Below are 26,470 nucleotides of genomic sequence, written 5' to 3' on the forward strand. Positions count from 1 at the left end.
CAGAGACTATTGGTCTCAAGGGAGGGTCGGATAGTGATTTATGGATTTTCGGCACCATGTACAGCCGTGGTCTGCGTGGAAATCTACTGAACAAATATTCTTTAGTTTTAGTATTTATCCACTTCATGTCGAGGGCTTTCATGAGAATGGTGTCAAGTACGGACAGAAATTCATTTGTGGGATCTTTTGGTAAGGGCAGGTAAGTATTAGTGTCCTGAACCATGCTTTCAACTTTTTGTACATATTTAGATGTATCCATGATTACCAAAGCTCCACCTTTATCAGCCTTAGTGAGGTGTAAAGAAGTATTAGCCTGTAATGAAAGTAGGGCTGACTTTTCTCCAGGGCTGAGATTAGATGAGGACTTGGACACCTGTAGTATTTGGGAAATGTCTTGTTTAACAAGAGTCTCAAACAGGTCTATAGCTTTATGGGAGATAGGTGAAACAAAAGTGCTCCTTGGTCTGAATTCTCGATATTCTGCTTCATCAGTACTAGGCTGGTTAGTCTCAATAGTGGAAAAAAAATACCGTAATCTCAATTTTCTAGTGAATCTGAATACATCTATTTGAGAATCTAAACTTCTAGCCTGATTTGTGGGAACAAAGGAACATCCTTTGCTCAACATGTTCATTTGCTGATGAGTTAATTGTTTAGAGGAGATGTTTACTACTAATGTTTCTTACACCGGCTGGGCTTTCCTGAATCGGTGGCCTCTGCGGGTTTGGTGGTGCTGAAGTCTTTTGGTGGTTGATTTGCTGCAGGGCTGGTGGACAAAAAAGTAGCCTTTGTAGTGGTGGAACTGCCGGTAGGGGCATCGCTATCAACTGTGGAAGCTGCTGCAGCTCCTGCGCTAGATGACACAGGGGGACGAGACATTTGTGTGTCAGTGACCAACACTACACTCTCTTCTGAGGAAGTTTAGCCTGGCTGATTCCAGGTGCGTTTCTGGGCATATACTTCAGCCCACGAGTAGACTTCATCGAGCTTATAGTCGATTGTGTCTCGACGAAACTTGCGCACTTTACGTTCATGAATATCTTTAGCGTTAGTGTCAAGTCTAGTGTTTATCTCATCAAGAGTTGCCGACCATGAATCTGCTTACATTCGCTGTATCAAATTAGCCTGTAAATCCTTGATTTCCGATTCCAATCCAACCAAACCTTGTGATAGCTCTTCAATAATTAATGAAATTAAATCAAGAGAGCATTTATTTAAAATAGCATACCATTTCTCCATGAATTTTTTATTCATTTTGAAGAGCATGGGTTTAATGGCCAAACGTAGACCCCCGGGAATGCGACTGGCTCTATGGTATTGTATGAGGGTGGTGGCATGCAGGCGCTGATTGATCTCGCGCCTCATGAGGTACTCCAATTGTTTGATCTGTTGCTGGACGGGGCCTGAAGTGGCATCAAATTTCCTAACCTCCTTAATGAGTCCATCGATATCTGCTGAATCTGCAGCTGAATATACTTTTGTGTGTGCTTTATTCTCTGTGAGATGTAAAATATCATCAAACGAAGACATTGTCTAATGTAGAACACTTATCTGGGTGGTGCAGGTGCTGTCTGCTATGCAGGAATACGTGAAAACTGTAAGATAAACGCAACAGCGTATGCACTCAATAATCTTACTTAAAGGCAGTCTCTAAAAATAAACTAATTAATCTAATTGTCACTGTGGCGTGCATCAAGTGTAAAGGCCCTGCTAGACCTTTAGGCTAAAAGCAACATGAGCATCCGGGATGCTACCCAGAAACCTGGTGCACTGCTCTTATTTACTCAATCGAGTATAATCAAATGTTATTTAAACAAATTAAACAATGTGACTAACTGTCATGGGTGACAAATTGAACAGCCGTACACAATCCATCAATTAATTCAACAAAGTATCACTGATTCTGAAATCATCAGCTGTTGCTCTATTAGTTATTTATTAAATGTTCTTTGGAAATTGTTGGGATGTCACAAAATCCGAAACTGTGGCAACGTAATTCGATTAAAAGTCCCAATACATTTCGGGCTTCACAGAACGCCCTTCATCAGGGGAATCTACAAATGATAATTATACATATTAATAAACAATTGTTGCAGCGAACTTTCAATAGCTCATACGTTTTGGCATATAGCCATGTCTGAACTGGGGTGGAAGAGTGGGCTAAAGAACGGTGATGGATTAAACCCAGATCTTTTGACTGGGTGTGAGTGTTTGATTGACTCGGATGCTCCGTCCATCACCACCCCCTTTTGTACCACTTCAGGCCCCGTCCAGCAACAGATCAAACAATTGGAGTACCTCATGAGGCGCGAGATCAATCAGCGCATGCATGCCACCACCCTCATACAATACCATAGAGCCAGTCGCATTCCCAGGGGTCTACGTTTGGCCATTAAACCCATGCTCTTCAAAATGAATAAAAAATTCATGGAGAAATGGTATGCCATTTTAAATAAATGCTCTCTTGATTTAATTTTATTAATTATTGAAGATCTATCACAAGATTTGGTTGGATTGGAATCGGAAATCAAGGATTTACAGGCTAATTTGATACAGCGAATGGAAGCAGATTCCTGGTCGGCAACTCTTGATGAGATAAACACTAGACTTGACACTTACGCTAAAGATATTCATGAACATAAAGTGCGCAAGTTTCGTCGAGACACAATCGACTATAAGCTCGATGAAGTCTACTCGTGGGCTGAAGTATATGCACAGAAACGCACCTGGAATCAGCCAGGCAAAACTTCCTCAGAAGAGAGTGTAGTGTCGGTCACTGACACACAAATGTCTTGTTCCCCTGTGTCATCTAGCGCAGGAGCTGCAGCAGCTTCCACAGTTGATAGCGAATCCCCTAGCGGCAGTTCCACCACTTCAAAGGCTACTTTTTTGTCCACCAGCCCTGCAGCAAATCAACCACCAAAAGACTCCAGCACCACCAACCCCGCAGAGGCCACCGATTCAGTAAAGCCCAGCCGCAGAAAGAAACATTAGTAGTAAACATCTCCTCTAAACAATTAACACATCAGCAAATGAACGTGTTGAGCAAAGGATGTTCCTTTGTTCCCACATATCAGACTAGAAGCTTAGATTCTCAAATAGATGTATTCAGATTCACTAGAAAATTGAGATTACGGTATTTTTTTCCACTATTGAGACTAACCAGCCTAGTACTGATGAAGCAGAATATCGAGAATTCAGACCAAGGAGCACTTTTGTTTCACCTATCTCCCATAAAGCTATAGACCTGTTTGAGACTCTTGTTAAACAAGACATTTCCCAAATACCACAGGTGTCCAAGTCCGTATCTAATCTCAGCCCTGGAGAAAAGTTAGCCCTACTTTCATTACAGGCTAATACTTATTTACACTTCACAAAGGCTGATAAAGGTGGAGCTTTGGTAATCATGGATAACTCTAAATATGCACAAAAAGTTGAAAGCATGGTTCAGGACACTAATACTTACCTGCCCTTACCAAAAGATCCCACAAATGAATTCCTGTCCGTACTTGACACCATTCTCACGAAAGCCCTCGACATGAAGTGGATAAATACTAAAACGAAAGAATATTTGTTCACTAGATTTCCACGCAGACCACGGCTGTACATGGTGCCGAGAATCCATAAATAACTATCCGACCCTCCCTTGAGACCAATAGTCTCTGGATGTGGCTCTCTATTCATGACACCTTAGGACGCTACTTGGATGCTTTTCTTCAGCCTATTTTCCAATCCAGCACCACGTATATACAAGACACCACACACTTATTAAATATTCTGAGTGGGATCTTGATCCCTTCCGACAGACAGATTTGGCTGTGTACAGTTGATGTTGTTGCATTGTACACCTCCATCCCGCATTTAGAGGGGATGGAGGCCATAGAAATGGGCCCTTTTGAGAACGTACACCTTGCGAGCTAATCACATTTTCTTACTAGAAATCTTATATTTTTGTTTATTTCACAGTTACTTTGATTGGCAAGGACGTTTTTTTCTTCAGTCTAATGGCACTTCTATGGGCTTTCCGGGAGCCCCCAGCTACGCTAACATCTTCATGATGAAGTTTGAACATGAACACATTCTCACACAGCCTCTGTGGAGTACCAATCTGCTTGCTTTTAAACGTTACATTGATGATATCCTTATCATTTGGCAAGGAGCATTCCATGAATTAGAAAACAACATCCAGCAACTTAACTCTATCAACCCACGTATTCAATTCACGTACCATATTGATGCACAACAGATCTTGTTTTTGGATGTTATGATCACTATATCCAATGGTAGCAGTAAGACTTCTAATTTTACCAAGCCTACTGATCGCAACAATGCCTTAGCTTAGCACAGCTTTTACCCATGGTCCCTGAAGCGCCACCTTCCATATTCGCAGTTTTTGCGAATTAAAAGCATAAATTCAGAGCACGACATTGGCATGCAGACGATTGATGTCTTCAAGGATAAATATAGACAAAGAGGTTACCCTGAAACAGTTCTAGAACAAGCATTCACTAGGGTTTCAACAGTGACCCCGTGAAGAACTTTTAAAAAAGAGGTTTGAGCCTAAAACTTCCTCTAGAGAAGTGTATGTATCTACATTTTCGACCCAATAGACACTAGTGAAATCCATCATACTCAACCGATGGTCCTTACTTCAATCAGAACCAGATTTTAGGGGTATGTTTAGTTCTCCCCTGTTGTTTGCCTACAAGAGATCACGGAACCTAAAGGAAATCCTCAACAAAAATCCACCAGCATCCCAGGCGACACACAGTCTGCTTAAATGCATGAATTGTTCTAACTGCAATAACGCTATCACTGGTAAAACTGTACACCATCCCAGGTCAGGCAAACTCATTCCTTTGAAATACAATGCCACATGCAATAGCAACCATGCCATCTACTACATAAAATGTCCTTGTGACCTATATTATGTAGGTAAAACTGAGCACACCTTGCAGACTCGTATTACGGAACATAAGAGTCGCATACGAACTCTCAATGCTAACTCTCCGATAGCCCAACATTGGCTAAATTGCAGGCATAACATAGCCCAATTAAAATTTGGTGTCCTTGAGATAATTGAGCCTAGTCCTGAAAGAGACCGGGCAAAGCTGCTTTCCCAGCGTGAAACATACTGGATCTGGTTTATGCAAACTTTGACCCCCACCGGGTTAAATGACAAATTCGAGTTATCATGTTTTTTGTAAATTCATATGATATTTCTGTATAGAGATTTCTGCTTGCCTTAAAGTCATTTTAACATCTTATAATGACTATATATTAATATGTCAGTAACATGATTTTGTGATCTGTTAATCGTTATTGGCATTATTTGAAACATTGATTGTTCACACTGATGTTGACCTTGTTTTTTTATACAACACGCAAGGTTTCTCATATGCTGGACCTCACCTGGAGTGAGAATGTCATTTTATCGAACATTGCATATATTGTTCTCACACTTTATTGGTGTTTCTCGTCTCTTAGTCTCCACTACCTTTTCACATTTACGATAACCTTAATGTGTTCCTCATCCAACATGGCGGCTACCCCGTCAGTCCTCTTTCCATGACTACCTTTTCCTTTTATTTGCGCACAATCGCACATACTCTGATTTCACCATTTGTCGAACGACACAGTGATTCCGTTTGGAGAAAAGCCACTACGACGGGTGAGTTTAAGATACCAGATTGTTAGACTGCACCAAGTTTTCTTGGAGCGTTTAAGTGAACCCAGTGAATATATACGCATATTTATTTACTCAACAGGGTTTGCAACATAACACCGTCATCTAGCTCGGTATGCGTGATAGTAGCCCACGGGTGAGTCCCCGTTTTTGAATGATCTGCTTGGTTTCAGTATCAGTATCAAAATCTTTATTCGATTGTAAATTTACAATCATAAAAGTTCATTTTAAAACATCAAGAAACACAGTTAAAAACAATTACACACAGTTCATTTACATAGGCAAAAAGACACAGTGAACAGTACAATATCAGACAATGAGAGCATGGGCAATATATAATTAAAAATATAAATATCTGTAGGCTTAAAAAGCACCAGCACAAAATTTTTCAGCATGGTTAGCCATCCATGCTTTTCCTAAAGCAGATGGCTTTTTTTAAAAAATTACAAATAAACAAGGTACAGTCAATGTTCAGTAGTTGTAAGTAATAAAGTGCGGGTTTAGTTTGTGTAAAACTCATTTTTTTAAGACACGGTTTAAGGTATAATTTCCGTGGAATGGAGTAATAAGGGCAAATAAAAAGGAAGTGTGCCAGATCTTGAGGAGACTTTCCGTCGCAGCCACAAGCTGGCAACACTTCGCCCCGCTGGGCGCCACTTGGGAATGCCAAAAGGAGGTGATAGAGGTCAAAGCGGAACCTTGTTAACAGGAACCGATCATAGCTAGACATAGGCCATGTCAGGTAAGGTTCTATTTGCAAACATGTTTTTATCATGCTGCTTGGTTTATTATTTTCCTGCACTCGTATATTTATGTTTGGTCACTTTCCTTTAACACAGTTGTTTGCGTGATCTCGTTGAATAAGGATTTAATCTTTGGCGTCCCACTTGACGACTAATGGATCAGCGGTCTCACTCCTTAGGAATGAGGAGTTTTCTAGATTAAACGTAAGCGCATACATCCTAGTATGTCACGGCTTAGATTAATCACTTTTAATTCCTCACGCCATATTTGTTGCACTTCTTTAACTCACAGCACGAAGGTTCTCCTTAACTTGCAGTATGCATCGTCTCAAATCTATACACTTTGTTTTTTTAAACCGTATTCTTCTTTTTTTAAACCGTCTCCCTCAACCTTGTTTCTTGGTGGTTTGGCAACTATTCACTACGAAAATTACTTATGTGCTAAACACACTAATTTAAGATTGGTTCTTCCCAACCAAAACTTATGAGCTATTGAAATTTCGCTGCAACAATTGTTTATTAATATGTATAATTATCATTTGTAGATTCCCCTGATGAAGGGCGTTCTGTGAAGCCCGAAATGCATTGGGACTTTTAATCGAATTACGTTGCCACAGTTTCGGATTTTGTGACATCCCAACAATTTCCAAAGAACATTTAATAAATAACCAATAGAGCAACAGCTGATGACTTCAGAATCAGTGATACTTTGTTGAATTAATTGATGGATTGTGTACGGCTGTTCAATTTGTCACCCATGACAGTTAGTCACATTGTTTAATTTGTTTAAATACATTTGATTATACTCGATTGAGTAAATAAGAGCAGTGCACCAGGTTTCTGGGTATCATCCTGGATGCTCATGTTGCTTTTAGCCTAAAGGTCTAGCAGGGCCTTTACACTTGATGCACGCCACAGTGACAATTAGATTAATTAGTTTCTTTTTAGAGACTGCCTTTAAGTAAGATTATTGAGTCCATATGCTGCTGCGTTTTTCTTACAATGTTCTAAGAGTGGCATTTTCAGAATTGTCATTTAAAATCTGACTTTACCATTGACGAGGATTTTAAATACTACTCATTAGACTCAAAATGTGATATTTCTACCTGCTCCCAAACAATGTTATTACTTATTCAATGCAATAAGGTTACCCAGTGTTATCCTATGGGAGAGGTAGGCCTCACATTAGTGAAAAACAAATTTAAGAGTTGTTCACTACCAGGACATGTAAAACTTAGAGGTACATGCCCAGATTTTTGAATACATTTACTCTGACCTATGGACTGTCTAGGGGATACCTTAGGGGTGACTTATATTTAAAAATACGGGAGTTTTAGGCCTAGCAAGGGGTTTATTTTGACCAGTTGAATCGGCAGTTTACAACTGCATAAAGGCTGCAATGGCAGGCCTGAAATGTTTATGGGAGCTACTTTAGGAATGAACGCAAAATGTTTTGGGGAAGAAAACCCTATGGCTGACAGGTCTAACAATACTTTAAAATTAATACCATGCATAGAGATTTTGCATCTCTAGGAATAAATGCCAATATTCAAAACGTTTCTGTATGAAGTCTAATATTACACACCAAACTTGACACAGGAAGTGGTATTACATCATTAGAAGGAGAGTAAATAAAACGGTGTAACACTGAAAGTGAAAAGTACTAAACCAACCTTTTAGGAGGTCAAGGAAGGTTTCAGGAAACCACTTACAGCGCAATCACAAAAGTTTAATTCATTCTCATAATTTGAAATAACCATACATTTTATATTTAGTTCAACCTTTGATTCTACTGTGTGCCAAACACTACCTGTGTACCCACAAGTTAACAGAATATATGGTACAGCCAGACGTTTACATATATATCTCTTCCAGTTGTGTATCAAGTATCACAGTCATAGCATTTGTTCAGTTGCCGGGTTGCTTATGCATTTCTTGGCTTTGTTAACCAGTTTGTTTTTATTCCCAGGATATCTATTGAAGCTCGAGCACATGATTGATGATATGTGTAAATATCTTGTTCTCTGCTTCCTTAGTTAGAATAATGTACTTGATATAGATATGTGTCTTTGCCAGTGATATCTCCACAAGTGATGCAACTAATCCACATGTACATGAGGTATATACATTATGTATATTGATCCACCTCCATTGATCAATGTTCCGCCATTGTTGCTGTGTAAAATATCTCTGATAGAAACAATACTGCTGTAAAATAAATAAAACTATATATTTTTTAATTTTCTACAGGCTTGTGAATCGAGTGCTACAATTAGACTACTCTTTTGCCATCATTGCATCAAAAATAGATTTTATTTTAAAGAAACTGGAACGTTTGGATCAAAACAAGTTAAAACGGAATGAAATGATGGGTGAGCTGTTTGACAACGTTAGTAAAGTAAGAGTCTCATGCTTGTTTTAAATTTCAAATGAAAAATTATTGCCATTGAGAACATAATTGAATGACAAGCAGTTTGTAGAGTACACGTTTCTGATACAATGAACAAACCTCTCTATTCCTGCATTCAGAATGATTGGTCCCGCAACAACAAAGGTCTAAAGGAGCATCTAAATGGATCAGGTTGTCAAAAGTTTATATCCGCAAAACATCTTTCTTAAGTTTAAAGTTTTATTGACATTTTTAATAACTTTTTTATATTTTACAATACATAACACTAAATACTTCCTTGCTTATTCAGTAATTGAACCATGAAAGGTAAGCTTTTCTGTCCCTGCCTTTTCTCCTCACTGTCAACATAATGTTATAATACATGGGATTCTGTAATGTCTGTATAAACGACAGTCTTTAATTTCTTTATAATTCATGGGGTTCTGTAATTCCTGTATAAACGTACGCCTCTAATCTATACTAATATAATAAAGAGAGAGCCCAAACCTTTGAGGCGGGTAATCTCAGGAACCACAGCACCAATCACAACACCCAATACAGCGTTGGAAAGGGCAGTTGCAGCAGAAGGACATAGGCTATGCAGACGCCCACCATATACATTTAAAAGGTAAAAGAACCGTGCCAGCAAAGTAGTCCCTTGTGGGCGTGTCTGCGTTGTGCTGTGGGCGTGTGCTGGGGCGTGACAAACGCTGGGGGCGTGTGGTACATTCCGCCCTTCATGCCATGTCTCATATTATGTGCTGTGGGCGTGTGCTGGGGGCATGGGCATGTGCGGGTCGCGGGATTACGGAAAAAAAAAGTGAGCATTGTGCCCAATATTTCATAGTTTTTTCTTCCCAGGTTCTCTACATTCCAGCTGCGGGTGTCCACCCTGCTCCCTTTAAATACCCCTGCACCCCATAATCATAACCCACCCTTACTCCATAAAATACCCCAACATCCTTAAACACTAACCCATCTTAACCCTATAAATATACCCTGTACCCCAAAACCCAAACCTATCCCTAAACCCTAAAAATACCCCTGTACCCCAAAACCCAAACCTAGTCCTGAACCCTATAAATACCCCTGTACCTCAATACCCAAACCTACCCCTGAACCCTAAAAATACCCCTGTACCCCAAAACCCAAACCTACCCCTGAACCCTAAAAATACCCCTATACCCCAAAACCCAAACCTAGCCCTGAACCCTAAAAATACCCCTGTACCCCAAAACCCAAACCTACCCCTGTACCCCAAAACCCAAACCTAGCCCTGAACCCTTAAAATACCCCTGTACCCCAAAACCCAAACCTACCCCTGAACCCTAAAAATACCCCTATACCCCAAAACCCAAACCTAGCCCTGACTCATAAAAATAACCCTGTACCCCAAAATCCAAACCTACCCCTGAACCCTAAAATACCCCTATACCCCAAGACCCAAACCTAGCCCAGAACCCTAAAAATACCCCTATACCCCGAAACCCATATCTATCCATAAACCCTAAAACTACCCCTGTACCCCATAACCCAAAACTATATCTGAACCCTTAAAATACCCAAACACCCTAAAACATATACCTCAGTACCCCAAAACATATAACCCTATACCCATACTTACCTTATCCAACCATTAAACAAACCATGCTTTTACCATTCATGCATTTACAACGAATTTCGTTGTAAATGTATGCATGGTGAAAGCATATAAAATGTAATGCCATGCGTTATAAGGGCATTGCGGAGTCATGGTACTTTCGTACTGAAAGTATACGGAGTGATGGTATGCGGAAAGAAAGTTGCCGAATAATGGGTGTTTACCCTCCCCCGGTAAGTACATTGGTGGCACGGCGGCCCACATCTCCAGCAACATACTCATATTTTTTCACCACCGATTTGAAAAATGCACAGGTCTCTCTCATTGATGCCCAGCACCGACATACACTTTTAAACACACCTCCTGCCACAAGTTCTAGAATTGAGAACTTTAGAGCTGGGGAGCTACGTTCGAATCTCGGCATCAGCTCAACATCCTGTGATTCCAGGCAAATCGATTTGTCTCCCCGTGCCTACCACAAATGAATGTGTTCTTCTGTAATGTAAATTGTGCTCATGCCATGTTGTCGAGTTTGTGCTATATAATATTGCAAGGAAAAATAAAGTAGGGAAACTCGAGTTCACACACTACTGAACGCGCACTCTTAAGTGCATCAGCAGTGCACTGTGAATCGGAGTGTTTCACAGGCCTGTCACAGATAAGAAATGCTATCAAAACTAAATCCTACAAAACAATATACTACTGGCCGGAAGCAATTCATACCCGGACAACGTCGGGACGGGCTGCTAGTTTCTTTATAATCAGCGTCCAGTAGTGCACTCAGTTGCTGATTATAAAGAAAAGATGTCAGAACTCAACTATTATATAAGGGATAAAGTACCCACTGTCGTACATTATAAGGATATTGCAAGTGAACAAGGAGTTACATAACCATACAGAGAAATGAGACCAGAGGTTATGTTCTCTTATAGAGTTATTGAACTCAGGGGTGACTTGCAATATCCTTATCATGTACACCAGAGGGTACATGATATATGGTGTGGAAATAAAATATTGAGTTTTGAATTTTTAATATCAACGGAGTCATAAATATCGTGAGTGAGAAATATCGACAGCAAGAATATCGTGGTCAAGAATATCGAATTAAGGTAAGTAATATCGATGTTAAAAATATCAAAGTGTTTAATATCGTTTGCAAAAATATAGTTGTTTAAAATATCGATTCTTTAATTAGTGCTATGAATTTTTGTGTATATTTTAAATGTATGTGATGTATTTTTTTGTATAAGAATTATGTTTACATTTTTTAATATAATTATAAACTTTTTAGTAGTTATCAATTTTAGTTGACCTGAAATATGCATTTTTTAGTTCTGTAGCAGGTTGTGGGTTTATAGGGGAATAGGGTGGGAAGTAATGTAATTCTATTAAATGTATGAATTTTATTATTTATTAATATTTATTAAATTGAGATACTATAGTGTTAATTGTGTAAAGTAATGAAGTATTAATTAATTAATAATTGGTTGTTAATCATTAGTAATTAATTAATTGGTAATTAATTATGGTAATTGTGTAATTAATTTTAGGTGTGCATTTTGGGGTTTATATGGGTAAAAGGTGGTAAGTAATTTATTTTTGATTAATTAATAATTATTTGCTAGTTGATAATAATTCATTTATTTAAAAAGAATTATGGCAATTGTGTAAAAAAAAAATAGGTGCTGATTGTGGGGTTTATAGGTTAAAGGGTGGGAAGTAATTTATGTTTACTTAATTAGATGTTAATTGATATTAATGTATTATTGTAAATTAAATATGCAAATTGTGTAATTACGTTTAGGTATTTCTTTTGGGGTTTATAGTGGTGAAGGTTGGGAAGTAATTTGTGTTTAATTAATTAATATATAGTTGTTATTAATTTTAAATAATTATTTGATATATATTTGGGGCAATTGCTTATTTGTGTGTGTGTGATTTATACTTTTAGAGGGATAAATGGTGGGTTTTAAATACATTTTACTTTATAATTAGTTCTTTAATAGTAATAGTTTTTAATTTAAAAAAAGTTTTAATTGTGTAATTTATTATTTTACAGTCTATTTTAGGTGTGGGTTGTGGGGATTATAGGGTTAAAGTGAGAGAAGTTAATACATTTTTATTAGTTTTCTTTTTTTAAATTAATAATATTTCTTTATATGGTAAATAACTGTTAATTATGGAAGTACATTTTTTTTAAATTTAGATTTGTGTTGTAATTTATGTGGTGTTATTAGGGTAGGAAATGAAATAAAAAAATGTATGTAATAATTAATGATTTTGTTTGTAAATAGTTTCTTGTTAAAAATATATTTTTTTAAATTTTATTTCATATAATATTTGTAGATATTTGCCATATGTGCATAATATAATTATTTTATATATTAAATATATTTATATTTTAATTTGTAACACATTTCTTTATTTTTATAATATTATTTTTGTTATTTTTTAACTGACTAGAGTGTGAATAGTACATTTTATCCATCCGCTATCCACCACTTTCCCAACTGTTGCACTCACTGGAGTGAGAATAGTAATTTTTACCCCTCCGCTATCCAACACTTTCCCTACTGTTGCCCTCACTGTTTTGGGAATAGTCATTTTTACCCCTCCGCTATCCAACACTTTCCCTACTGATGCACTCACTGGAGTTGGAATAGTAATTTTTACCCCTCTGCTATCCAACACTTTCCCTACAATTGTACTCATTGGTGTGCGAATAGTCATTTTTACCCCTCCGCTATTCAACACTTTCCCTTCTGTTGCACTGACTGTATTGAGAAATGTAAGTTTAAATGTATTTAATAGTTTGTTTTAATTTATTATGGAAGTTTTTTTCTTTTATTTTAAATTATTGATATATATATTCTTTTTACATTTTTATATGATTTTAAACCTATAAACTAAATTTAAATGAATAGGTAATTAATTCGATAACTTTATTTTGGCCTCAAAGGACCATAAAAGCACAAAAAATACCTACAATACAAATATTAAGACAATAAACATGAAATGCTTTTAAAATACATTGTATATGCAATAAAATGAAATACGTATTAAAACAGGATTAAACTAAATTCATTATCGAACATCACATTGAATTGGGACGGCGGTACATACTAAGCACCAATCGATTTCGTATGCCGGTGCCACATTGCACTCAAAAAACGGGAAACAGCAAAAGTGTTAGGGGGATGCGTGTCATATTTTAGGACTCTCATTGCATGAGAGCACTGGTGAAATCCTAGGTTTCTACAGATGGGGATTAGCCAGTACTTGCGTGCAACCCGGTACCCTGGGCAAAAGAAAAAGGCATGAATTTCATTTTCCAAATGATAGCCACAAACAGGGCATTCTTTATGGTTATTTTTGTCCCATTTACTAGAGAAAGCTCTAAGAGGCAAGGTGCCCAATCTAAATTGCATATAGAGTTTTCTTGCTAGTGCAGGGAATGCTACATCCAAACATTCTTCCCTTTTATATTCCGCCTTAACGTGAAGGAACTCAGTGGTCAATCTTCCCACCTCTGAATTCGCCTGAAGGGAGGCTAGATTATAATTCTTATAGTGGCGGATCACCTCAGCTTTGGTGATCTCCAGGCAAGCAACATCTGGGGTCTCCCATAGCTCAGGTAGGCCTATCCTACTGCTAATGGACTTAATATGTGACAGCCACCTAATGTTCTTGCCTCTCAGGGCATCCCAGCTTTCCCTAAATTCATTTCTATAGGACACACGTTCCGGCACGGACCACAGTCTTTTCCAAAATGTTAAGGGTCGTGAGGACATAACCTCTTCAATAGGGAACAGCCCTAAGTCCAAACGCAATGGTACAAGTGGGGTGCTGACAGGGAGGCCCAAAATATTCCTCAAAAAGGTGTGTTCTACCTTCGCCAAACTGGGGGAATTTTGATGCCCCCAGAGTTCAGCCCCATACAGTGCAGCTGCTCTAGCCTGCACATTGTAAATTTCAATAACTGGGGCCGCAGATTTAAACTCAGACTCTCTGTGCAGCTTCTGCATCCCCCCCACCACTCTTGTTAATTTGAGAGTTGCCGTGGCCAACTGCGGGACCCATTCAAAATGTTCACCCAGGGTAATACCCAAATATTCAAATGTTTTGACTCTCTCGAGAGGAATGCCTCCCAGGAGCGGATTCGGGCTCGTCTGCCTCCGGGGGTTAAAGATCATAAACTTGGTTTTATCCAGGTTTATCTCTAAACCCCTCGAGACACAGAAGCCTGCGAAGCCGTCCAGGATGCGTTGGATGCCCGTTGATGTCTTGGACAACAGCAAGGTGTCGTCCGCGAACATCAAAGCGGGCACCCGGCCCGTGACTAGCTTCGGTGCGTCTATGTTTCTGGTCCCAAGAAGATGATCTACCAGACCATTGATGTACAGACAAAAAAGGGTGGGAGCCATGACATAGCTCATATAACACCTTCCATAGTTTATCTCTGGGAACCAGGTCAAACGCTGACCGAAGGTCAACAAAGATCATGTAGAGGCTGCCACCCTCTACAGTCACTATTCTCCAGTATAGAACCTGGAGTCTAAATAACTGGTCCACAGTTGATGTGCCCTGCCTAAAGCCAGCTTGGAAGGTGGACACGATGTCATGTTCCTCCATCCAAGTCTGTATTCAGCCCAGGATGATGCGTCCCATCAATTTTTGGGAGACGTCTATGAGGCTAATTGGCCTATAATTGGACGGTTTCAGGGGGCATCCTTTTTCATTGATAGGGACTATTTCTGCGCCCCGCCATGAATCCAGGGGGTCCATGCCTTTTAGAATAGCATTATAAAGAACACAAAGGTAGGGGACCCATATATTTGGCTCTGAGCGATACAAGTCACCCGGTATCTTGTCCAAGCCCGGGGCCTTGTTTGGGGGCAATTTCAGAATGGCAGCCTCAACCTCCGAAGGTGTAATCTCCCAGGCCCCCTCCATTCGATACTCGTGGGGGGGGCATGAGAGACGGGTCATTAGACCATCATTACTCGGGAGGGAGTACAACTCCCCATAATGAAGCTCCCAAGCCGATGCAGCTATATTGGGTTCATTGTTCATTTTTCCTTCCTTGCTCCCACAACTAACAATTGTCCAGAAGGATTTTGAGTCTTTGGTATTTAGTGCAGTTCTTAGATCTTCCCAGTTATCTGCCTCCCACTCCTTTCTTGCCCTCTTGGTGGCCAGCGTATACAAATGCCGGCGAAGCTTAATCTTAGTTTTATCCTGAAGCTTGACTGGACAAACCAGTTCTTTTTTAGCTTTCCTGCACTGGGCGTTGTACCAGGGTTGGACTGTGACTGATTTTACCTTAGGTCTCCCATCTGGGTAAAACATATCACCAAGGTTCCGCACGAGCCCCTGATGGATATTTAGGGGCTCATTGCTGACACCCGGATTTTCCTCCACCTCCGCCATGTTACTAAGATAGGGCAGAGCCCTTTGGTAAACATCGGCCAGTTTATTTGGGGAGCCCAATATATATGGCCACTTGACTCTCCGCCTGTTATTGGTTAGTGAGAGCAGAGGGGCAATTGAATTTGGGTCAGGACCTGGATTTAACAAGCCCAGGCTCCTGGGTTTCAAAGACATGACCATGGGGTTATGGTCACTATCTTTCCTAGGATAGATTCTGAAATCTGAGACCATACCCCAGGTTCTAGCTTCCACCAGGATGTAATCCAAGATAGAATTTTGGCCCTCCCTATTAAATGTCATTTGAGCAGGTCTATCAGAGTTTGTCCTCCCGTTACAGGCTCTGAGAGAGGTCGAGCGGGTGAGGAAATTAATTTGTAAGACCAAAGGAGTCCAGTCTCTCACCACCGGAATCTGCGGTTCCGGGATGAGCCAGTGCTGGTCCTCATCATCTGGGCCATCATAGGCTGGGTCAGTGAGTGGCTCGGACTGGCAATTAAGATCACCACTCACAATTAGAGTAACTGCTGGATCCAGAGTTGAGATGAACTGCACAAGTTGGTCAATAGTTGCAGACTCCTTCCCACTTACAGTTGGTCTCGAGTATACATTAATTAGTGCAGTTTGCCTGTTTCCAGGGAGTGTAAGTAGCACACACTGCACATCTTGAGACTCTGTGGGAATCTGGACAGCCTGTGCCCCCAGGTGGGTGCCGACCCAAATACTAAGTCCCCCGAAGGTTAACCCCACCCCTTCTTGGTTGCCGGTTCACTGAAGGTAGAAGACCCACACCTTTGTACGCCTACCAGTGCCCAAGTTTCCTGAAATAGGCAAACATCATTACTTTCCACAAATGCTCCCCAGTCTGGGCACAACAATTTGTTTTTCATCCCAGCCACATTCCAGGAGAGGATTTTAATAGAATCATTTACCATCCCTGCCCTAGTTTCTGAATCTGCTGGGTTCATGTTGTCCCCCAAGCAGGCCCCTCCACCGGTGTGTTTACAGGGAGCATTTGCCCTGACTTAGGTGGCTCAGCATCTATGTACCCTGCCACAGCATCTGAGGCGGCCGTACACAGGCCCTCCACATCACCCGTGGGGGGCCAGCATGAACTCCTAATCAAACATCAATCCAGCTGGTCTAATACACTAAATCTATTGGTAAGGGCGAGCAGATCGCTCCTAGCGCCATTGTTGTTATTTCTCATCCGGGGGATTTGGGTGTCCTGTAATCTAGACTCCGGAATATCCTGGACACTCCAGTGCTGAAACCCTCTCACCCTATTTGGAGTGGGATAGAAGTAAGTCAAGGGTAGAGATTGAACTTGTGACCCGAGACGCCCAGGGACCCAGTTGGAAATGTAGTCCACCACCCTGGTATCCCTAAAGTTTATAACTATGCAGTCACCTTCGATATTCTTCACTCTCGGCCCTACCCATCTTACATGCAGAGAAAAAAAAATCACTCGATACGTGCAGTCGCCTATTGGAGTTGAGCCAGTGGATGCATTTGTTTTTGAGAACACCGTAGTCCTCCCTTTTCTCCTGGTCCAAGACTGGCACTCCAGCAAGGACAACCACGTACGGGGCAGACTCAGGTGGAAGATTCAGGCAATTAGTTTCTGTTTCTATGGATGGTGGATTCAGGGTTACACTCCTGGAAGAATGGACTTAGGGATTAACTTGCCCACCCCCCCTCGCCTGCTCAAGGGGTCTATACCCCACTATATGTCCATGAATACCCTCTCCAACTAGATCCCCGTGACTCTATGGGCTTGTCTATTGTCAGTACAGGGGGAATACAAGACACATTATCATACCGATGTGACCTCACTGAAATATCATTAGTTGCTAGTGGACAGGAAACCACTCCCTCCCCTGGGGCAGCAGAGTGCAATTGTTCCAAAGATATCAGTCTGTTTTCAATAGCATTTAGTCTGTTGTGCAAAGGGCCACAAGTCTTAACAAAAATATTTTCCATTTTGGTCCAGAACTCTTCACCCAGATCCGTGTGGCAGAGATCATTAAAAGCCGAAGATGCCCTAGGCATGTGTTCTGACCGCTGGACCATAACTGGACTCTCGACATCTGGTGATGTTCGGTCCTTTCCCCATCATTACATTTTTGGATCTTGGCCTTCCTCTTGTTCAAGGGTGCACCCCCCCGCTTCCTTTTGGCTGCTTCTACCACAGCCTCTGCGTCTCTCTTTGAACTGGTAGCTGATCACGGAAAGATCAATTGCCGATGCGTTTCGATGTAAAGGCATCTTCTTCCTGGACTTGCCAAAACAAATGGCAGAGAGAGAGGAAGGGCTGTGTCCGGAGCCTTCCGTCACCATGCAGCACGGGGAGCCAGAAGTAAAGGATCCTTCTGGGATGTTTCAGATCCTACAAAGGAAGAACACATGCAAAAATAAAAACTGTGACAGAGACCTACTAAGGTGAAATTGAACAGTGAAATCGATCGTCTCAAATAATAATAACTACAAGTCCCAACATTCTTTGCAGAAGGACAACCCATTGAGGGTCACAAACTATTCAAATAAAGTAATGGAAATAAAAGAGAGCCTGGCTCTGCCATTTGTTTTAGCAAGCCCAGGAAGAAGATGTCTTTATATCGAATGCGTCGGCAATTGATCTTTCCATGATGCCAAGAAGCTTTGAAATAGAAAGTCCTTTTGGACGGCCTCCCATCTAGTGCATTGCCAAAGCTTTAGGGCGATTATTGCAAAAAATTGCTCACACGGCTGCCCTGCCGTGGGTGGGTGTACCACTTCTGAAGGGAAGGGCTGTGACAGAAGCCTTCCATGACCATGCAGCACGGGGAGCCAGAAGTAAAGGATGATTCTGGGATGTTACGGATCCTACAAAGGAGGAACATATGCAAAAAGGACAACCCACTGAGGGTCAAAAACTACTAAAATAAAGTAATGGAAATAAAAGACTCAACCATGACTCTGCCATTTGTTTTATGAAGCCCAGGAAGAAGATGTCTTTACATCGAAATGCATTGGCAATTGTTCTTTCCGTGATGCCAAGAAGCTTTGAAATAGAAAGTCCTGTTCGACGGCCTCCCGTCGAGTGCATCGCCAAAGCATTCAGGCGTGTGTTGCAAAAAATAATATATATATATATATATTCACAGAAAAAACCATAGGTTATAGACCATATATAGTTAGGAATTAGCATTTACAAAACCTTGAAAATTCACTGAAAAAACCATAGGTTATAGACCATATATAGTTAGGAATTAGCATTTAGAAAACCTTATTTTACTCACACAAAACCATTGAAATTCCATATATAGTTAGTTGCACTAACTATATATCGCGCACCCGCAATCCACTGCTGATGATGTCACATATTACATCATTCATGACATGGTCAGTGACATCACTGATGACATCACTGATGACATCACTGATAACAACATCCAGTGATTTTTTGTTTCTATAAAGTTTAAATATGTCTTACATATTGAAGAATGAGTGGATGTGTAAGTGTCTGGACGAAGGATTTAGTAGGTGCATGACTGACTGTATGAGTGAGTGATTAAATGTGTCTCACTGACTGCATGGGTTAGTGACTAAACTGTCTTAATTTGTGCATCATTATGTCTGTTGTTCTGTAAACTGCTGCATGTGTTGATCAGTAGCTATATGAGTAACTATATGGGTTATTGATTGATTGCCCAAGTATTTGTATGGGAGACTGAGTGTGTGTGTGGCTAGCTGGGAGGTGTGTGACTCTGTGCAGATCAATCTGTACTTGTATCAATGATTGTATAAGAAGGTAAGTATGTGTTAGTATATGTTTGAAAATGTAAGGTGCTCTATGTTTAACTGTATAGACAAGAAAATGGAAGTGTCATTGATTCTTTACAGGACTGACTAGGTGTGTGAGTAACTCCATGGATGAGTGGCAGACTGTGAGTGTCTGTATAGGTGTATGAGTGCATATGATAGTGTTGTAAAGATGAGTGATTGTATGTATGAATGATTGTATGGGTGAATGAGTGAAGGTGTGTGTAGACGTAGCAATCAGTGAGTGCGTATGCAGTAACTAGTATTGGTGTGTCAATGGTTTCAAAAATTATACTCTCTTTTTAACACTGGGTGAAACAGAGGTTATATTAAAATGTGAGGAGATGCATTGTATTGTCACATGAATGATATCATCAGTGATGTGGTCATTGATGTCAAATGAGATGTCATCAGTGATGTCATCAGTGATGTCATTTGAGATGTCATCAGTGATGTCATCAGTGATGTCACTGACCATGTCATGAATGATGTAATATGTGACATCATCAGCAGTGGATTGCGGGTGCGCGATATATAGTTAGTGCAACTAACTATATATGGAATTTCAATGGTTTTGTGTGAGTAAAATAAGGTTTTCTAAATGCTAATTCCTAACTATATATGGTCTATAACCTATGGTTTTTTCAGTGAATTTTCAAGGTTTTGTAAATGCTAATTCCTAACTATATATGGTCTATAACCTATGGTTTTTTCTGTGAATTTCATTGGTTTTTTAACAGCTAATATCTGTAGCTGTAAAATGTATTCTTCTTTAAATCCAAAAATATATTTTATATGTTTATGAATAATTTTTTTTTTAAATATTTTTTTTCTTCGTTCCCGCTTCGCGAATCGGGAAGCTTCCCGTTAGCTGACCTTGATGCCGCGAAATAGACCGCGAGCCGGTAAACGTTTCTTTACCGCAAGTGCCGCGTTAGAAAACAACATCGTGACGCCTCCCGTCCGCATGACGTTTCACGTTGTCGCGTGATACGTCATATGACGTGCTACGTTAGCGAACTGGTACGCGAAGCGAGTCGCAAAGCGCAGGTTTCTGGAAGCAAACCGGGAGGCCCTGCAAAGCGCTTAACGTAAACACAGCAAGTCATGTGACTTGGTAATAACACTTTTCATTGGTTCATTTCACTTTTGGTTTCCTAATGATGTAAGACTAGGTCATATAATCTAAAATGAACACTTTTGATTGGTTGAGAACTCTTGTTTTTCCCAAATGATGAAAATCCCTCCTTCTTTCCTCACTCTGACTTTCATCATTGTGAGAGAAAGACCCTTTGTGATCACTGAGCAATGGCTTCTTTAGTAGCTTCAGCTGGTGCTTCCCCACCACCTCCACCACATCCAAGGAAGAGTGGACCACCTGCTCAAGTTATAATTCAACAAGAAGAAGAAGAAGAGGAACAGGACGACGAGCACGAAGAGAGGCAGTTTTTGCCTGAGCAGCCCAGGACGTCTCACCGGAAAGAAAACTTCATTTGGCAATTTTTTAAAATTCCCAAAGGTCAGAAAAAAGTAAATGCAAGATACGTAACTTGCCTTATATGTCAAGATAGACTGTCCAGAGGAACCGAGAAAAAATACAGTTTCGGAAACTACACAATGCATCGCCATATGACTAGGTGGCATCCTAACAACTACAGTGCTGCACAGTTTCGGAACGACCTAGATAATCTCCCTATTATGGCCAGAAGATCTGTTGTACCGGAAGTAACGGGACCAGAGGGCAGGGAGATGGTGCCAAATATACAAATGAAATTTGGTGAAGTAAAACACATTTGCGTATTTTGCGATGGATTCATTTCCTACGGAGAAAAAAGCATCACTCTGATCAACAGAGCTATTGACTATCATATGCAAGTTTGTACGAAACGCCCAAAATAATAAATACTTCTTTTTTTGTTTTGTTGCTCCTGTTGAGCCCTTTACAATGAATCGTTTTCATTGCCCCCTCCAAGAAAAACCCAAAAAAATATAAAACTGTTCAGAAAAATTCAAAAAAAGTAAAAAAATGTTCCGAAAAATAATAAAAAAAATATAAAACAACAAAAACAATAAAAAAAAAGTTCTTTTCAGAACTACCTCCCCGTTATTAAAAAATTGGTACAATATTTGGAACTGTGCCAACCTCTATTTCTCTTAGTTCGCTTCCCAGTTCGCTCGCCGGTACGCGAACCAGAAGCGAACCAAAAACAGTAAGTATAAGGGAAGGAAACAGACACTTATGTTAAAAGAAAGACAGCTATAGGGGAGTAAACTAGAGATACTATTACCCGTAATCCACTGCTGATGATGTCACATATTACATCATTCATGACATGCTCACTGACATCATCAGCAGAGGATTGCGGGTTTTTTGGCAACGTGCCTTATCCACGGTTTAATAACGCTGCCTTTTGCTTTATATAAGTTTTCAAATTGTATGAAATATATACCAATAGGTCGTTATGAACCTTTAGGTAGTGCTTTTCTTCATGAGGTCTGGTCGCTTCCATACACATACAGATGTTTCAAAGATGATCAAGAAGTTTATCTGAATGGAGAGGAATGCACTGAGACGCCAGATCATTCACTAATGTGTAGGCACATACAGTTACACGGTTCATGCAACAAACACCGACCAAATATGGCTTGCGTGTTGCAAGGCACGCCAGTTCCTGCTATCATCCCCACGTTCAAGTTGTTGGAAAATGGTAGTTATTTGATGCTCAATAATGAAGATTGTTCTGAGTTAATTGAAAAGGGTCTGCACCTCTGTACGGGTGTTCGCTATGTGAAGCACGAAAGTTTCACGGGCCGAACTCAAGGCCACCTCTCTCTGAGACAAAAGAGCTCTTATTCTTGCCATGCCGTTGAAATCTGTCCCAAGGTTGGTATTTGTGGCCAGATTGAAAACTCCCTATGTTCATGTGTGGGAGGAAATAGAACATTTCTGCAGCAAATAACCCGTTCACTTACTGTTACGATAAAAGGAATACTTTTAATTCAGATTTGCCTTTCAATTTCAGCAAGATGGTTCCGACTATCTTTAACGCATCCTCCACAAAGACCCTGGCGCACTTTTTTAAAGTTGTTACCAGTGGTCTCGTGACTTCATTTGAGAAAATCTTTGGAGTCATCCCTGCTTCCTTTCATTCTATTTTCTCCACTCTGGTTCGTGGATTGGCATTTTTACTTGCATTACCAGCGGACGCTCTTGTGCTTTTTTACATTTTTAAATATGGATGTCCCTCCTATGCAACCTCCCACCCTGCAGCTGCTGACACTGTTCCGCAATCGCATGCTAGAATATTATGGCACAATGCCGTTGGCGATATTAAGCACGGCATATGGATTATCTTTTCGATTCTCCTACTTCACCTGTGTCCAGCCTGTATTTCACTGCCTGACCTGTGATTTCGATTGGGCCATTGATTTGTGTCTCTGCGGACCGGTTTCTCCTGACGTCGACTTTAATCAGCTGATGACTCCTATCATTACTCACGAGTTGGTTTGTCCTGGCGAAAGGATTATGGCTGTGGCATTGATGCATGGACTACTTGGTCCCTGGAATTTACTGGCGGCAGCACAGTCTTTCTTGGAACAGAGCTTTCTTGAAAACCCACCGAGCTGTCCTCTGATGGTGATAGAGGATCCGGTGCTGGGAGAGCACGTATGTTCTTTTCCGCTTTTAAATTGGATGGCTGAACTGTTTTCGGATGAAGACGGTGACTTCCTATTGGAGGCTGTTGCAGCTTATTTTGCATACACAGTTATGTCATAGACCTTTTTCATGTTTGATATGCTGAGTACTAGCATTTCATTGACAATTCATTGACTTATTTGTCAAGTTTTTATTATTTACCTTGCCTATTGGCTTAAGACTCGATAAAGTACTTGGCTGTTTTATTTTTCTTTAGCATTAAATTTTCCTAGTTTTTAATGCTTTACCTTGCGGACCGTCCACATATAAACTTGCAATCTGCTCTCATGAGATGGCACTTCTATTATCTTATTCAGTTCGTTTCCGGATCATGGGGAGGTGTCATCTAGGTCCTGGATATCTTTACACGTGTTAAGTTAGCATGGGCTCATTACCGGTTTAAACGCCATTTTTCCTTTTTTGCAACTTCTGCACACGACACTTAGTTGTTGCTTTAGCTTTCCACCTAGTAGTTCATCGTGGTTTACATGAGAATAATATGTTATTGCTCTACTATCTGCTTTGCTTGTTAAACTATATCTGTACAGCGAGTGCTAAAGTTTCAAGAACAACACGATACAGAATTGTTATGAGGTCTGATCTCCACGACTTCATACTCATAACATAAGTGCAACTTCTGCCAATTCTGGGCATGAGGCGGGTTTTATATTGCTTTGCCGAACACACATACACAACAGTTGATGCGGTTCACATGAAGAGAGAGCTGGTGTATGCTGATGTGATTCCTTCAAATCTAAGACACTAAAGTATGGGCACGCCCTAAACCAACACAAAGAGACCTTCTTAGCAAATAATATAATATGTGTATTAGGGAGGGTGAGATATAAGCAGCCGCGGGCCGTGGAGGGAGTTACGGTGAGGCAGGGAGGCGGGGAGGGGGAGAAGCAGGGTGGAGCCCTCTCTACCTTGCCCCTCCCCCTCCCCGCCTCCCTGCCCCACCGTAACTCCCTCCACGGCCCGCGGCTGCTTGTAAGTGTTGCTAACTCTTATTCATTTACAGCATGTTAACATACTGTCACCATTCGCTTTTTATGTACTAGTAACTATGCTGGTAATTTTGCTACTGATAATATGTGTACTTGTATTCTCCACCCTGCTTCTCCCCCTCCCCGCCTCCCTGCCTCACCGTAACTCCCTCCACGGCCCGCGGCTGCTTATAAGTGTTGCTAACTCTTATTCATTTACAGCATGTTAACATACTATCACCATTCGCTTTTTATGTACTAGTAACTATGCTGGTAATTTTGCTACTGATAATATGTGTACTTGTATTATCTAAGATACTACGCCTGAGAAGACGGCATTAGTAAATAAACATTTCAAATACACATGTGTTCTTCTTAACTCCATGTTCTGGTTTCTAAGAAATATATAACGACCGACTGTTCATGAGTTCCACGTATCCTGAGGTACTATAAGTTCATATTCTGGATTGTCTAAACATTGAGAGTTTGTTATATCCAATGTGACACTGTACCTAGCTTGCTAAGGAGTTTTTGATTACTAACGTGAGTTTTGGGACACCCTAATTCGCCGAGGTTCCAATCCTCTGTCCACAGTTCTGTGTGAGAACAGAAACCCTGCGACAGGGGCACCCCCGACCCTTGCTGGAGCTTCATCACACTTGCGATACAACTCCAGCAATGCGCCACCTTTACGGCACAGATACATCACGCATCTGTGCTGTTTTTGCCCCATGATGCGCCGCATTGTAAATGCAGCACACCATAGGTGACGGAACAGCGGCACAGAATGACTAACACATCCCTGGTGATGCGCCAGTCATCATAAATCTATCCCTATGCTTCTTATCTTGTTAGAGATGAACCGCCATATGTATCATCAAAGTTTTTTGCATTTCCTAAATAGCGAACTTTAAGGAATAAATAGCGATTCTTTACCATTCCTAGTTTGCGATGAGCTATTTGCTAATTACAAATTACCCATTCATTTCCTTCATTTCCATAGGGCGGTTGGACTCACTTTTAGCTCGAACGGCTGAATGGATTTCCACGAAACTTGGCAAAATTGTAGGGACTGGTAGCCCGATGTGCCTTTGCTATGTCTCAAGATATATGCTCCAGTGGTTTTTACGAAAATTAACTTTGAAAAATATATATTGGGCTACATTGGCCTATATATATGTTGGAGCCCAAATGTAGCCCAATGTAGCCCAATGAAGCCCAATGTAGCCCAATGTAGCCCAAAGATGGCCGCCAGACACACAAAAAAACAAATGTAGCCCAAATATCAGCCAGATGTAGCCCAACTATAGCCCAGTGACAGAATGACCAATCAGCTTCGCAAACCTCCGTTACGCGAAGCGGAGCGCTGTTACAGATATATATCTTTTTTTGAACGTTAATTTCTCAAAATCCACTGGAGCACATATATTGAGACCTAGCAAAGGCACATCGGGCTACCAGTCCCTAATATTTTGCCAAGTTTCGTGCAAATCCATTCAGCCGTTCGATTATTATTATTATTATTTTTTTTTGCCCCGCGGGGCCCTTTTAAAACCTCCACATCAAACCTAGGGGGTCAGCGAGGATCTACTATGCCCCCTTATAGTTATTTCCCCCTTTGTTTTGACCTCCTCTTGTCTCTCGATCCTACCGAGAGACAAGATGGCGGCCGCTACGGACTTTTTGGAATGTTGACAGACGCCGGAGAACCAATCAGCTTCGCTTCACAAAGCTCCGTTGCGCGTAAAGTACGCGTCCTGGGACGCTGCCAGGTCCGCTGTTACAGATATATATCTTTTTTTAAACGTTAATTTCTCAAAATCCACTGGAGCACATATATTGAGACCTACAAAAGGCACATCGGGCTACCAGTCCCTACAATTTTGCCAAGTTTCGTGCAAATCCATTCAGCCGTTCGGGCTAAAAGTGAGGCCAACCGCCCTATGGAAAACTCAATGTTAAAAACACGTTTTGGGACCCCCCTTTTTTCTCGGCCCCCCCTTGACGAACCCCCCCAAATTTTCAAGGGCTGCTCAGAAACAAAATGTGCCATTTTCCTGAAAATTTCAGCCAATTCCGTCCACAAACGCCAAAGTTATTAGACATAGAATTTTCAAAAATCCCATAGAGAAAAAATC

General features: G+C 40.7%; 1 protein-coding gene across 1 annotated transcript in view; it reads left to right on the top strand.

Moving 5' to 3' along the window:
• Positions 1-26,470, top strand: part of PKD2L1 (polycystin 2 like 1, transient receptor potential cation channel) — a 2,231,834-nt gene that overhangs the window by 1,976,832 nt on the left and 228,532 nt on the right. Inside the window, exon 14 of the mRNA XM_078641081.1 lies at positions 8,680-8,827. Within this exon, the coding sequence (XP_078497207.1) occupies positions 8,680-8,827 (148 nt within the window). The remainder of the gene's footprint in view (positions 1-8,679; positions 8,828-26,470) is intronic.

The sequence above is a fragment of the Lissotriton helveticus genome, chromosome 5_1 (assembly GCF_964261635.1).
Source record: "Lissotriton helveticus chromosome 5_1, aLisHel1.1, whole genome shotgun sequence".
In the NCBI taxonomy this organism is placed as follows: Eukaryota; Metazoa; Chordata; class Amphibia; order Caudata; family Salamandridae; genus Lissotriton; species Lissotriton helveticus.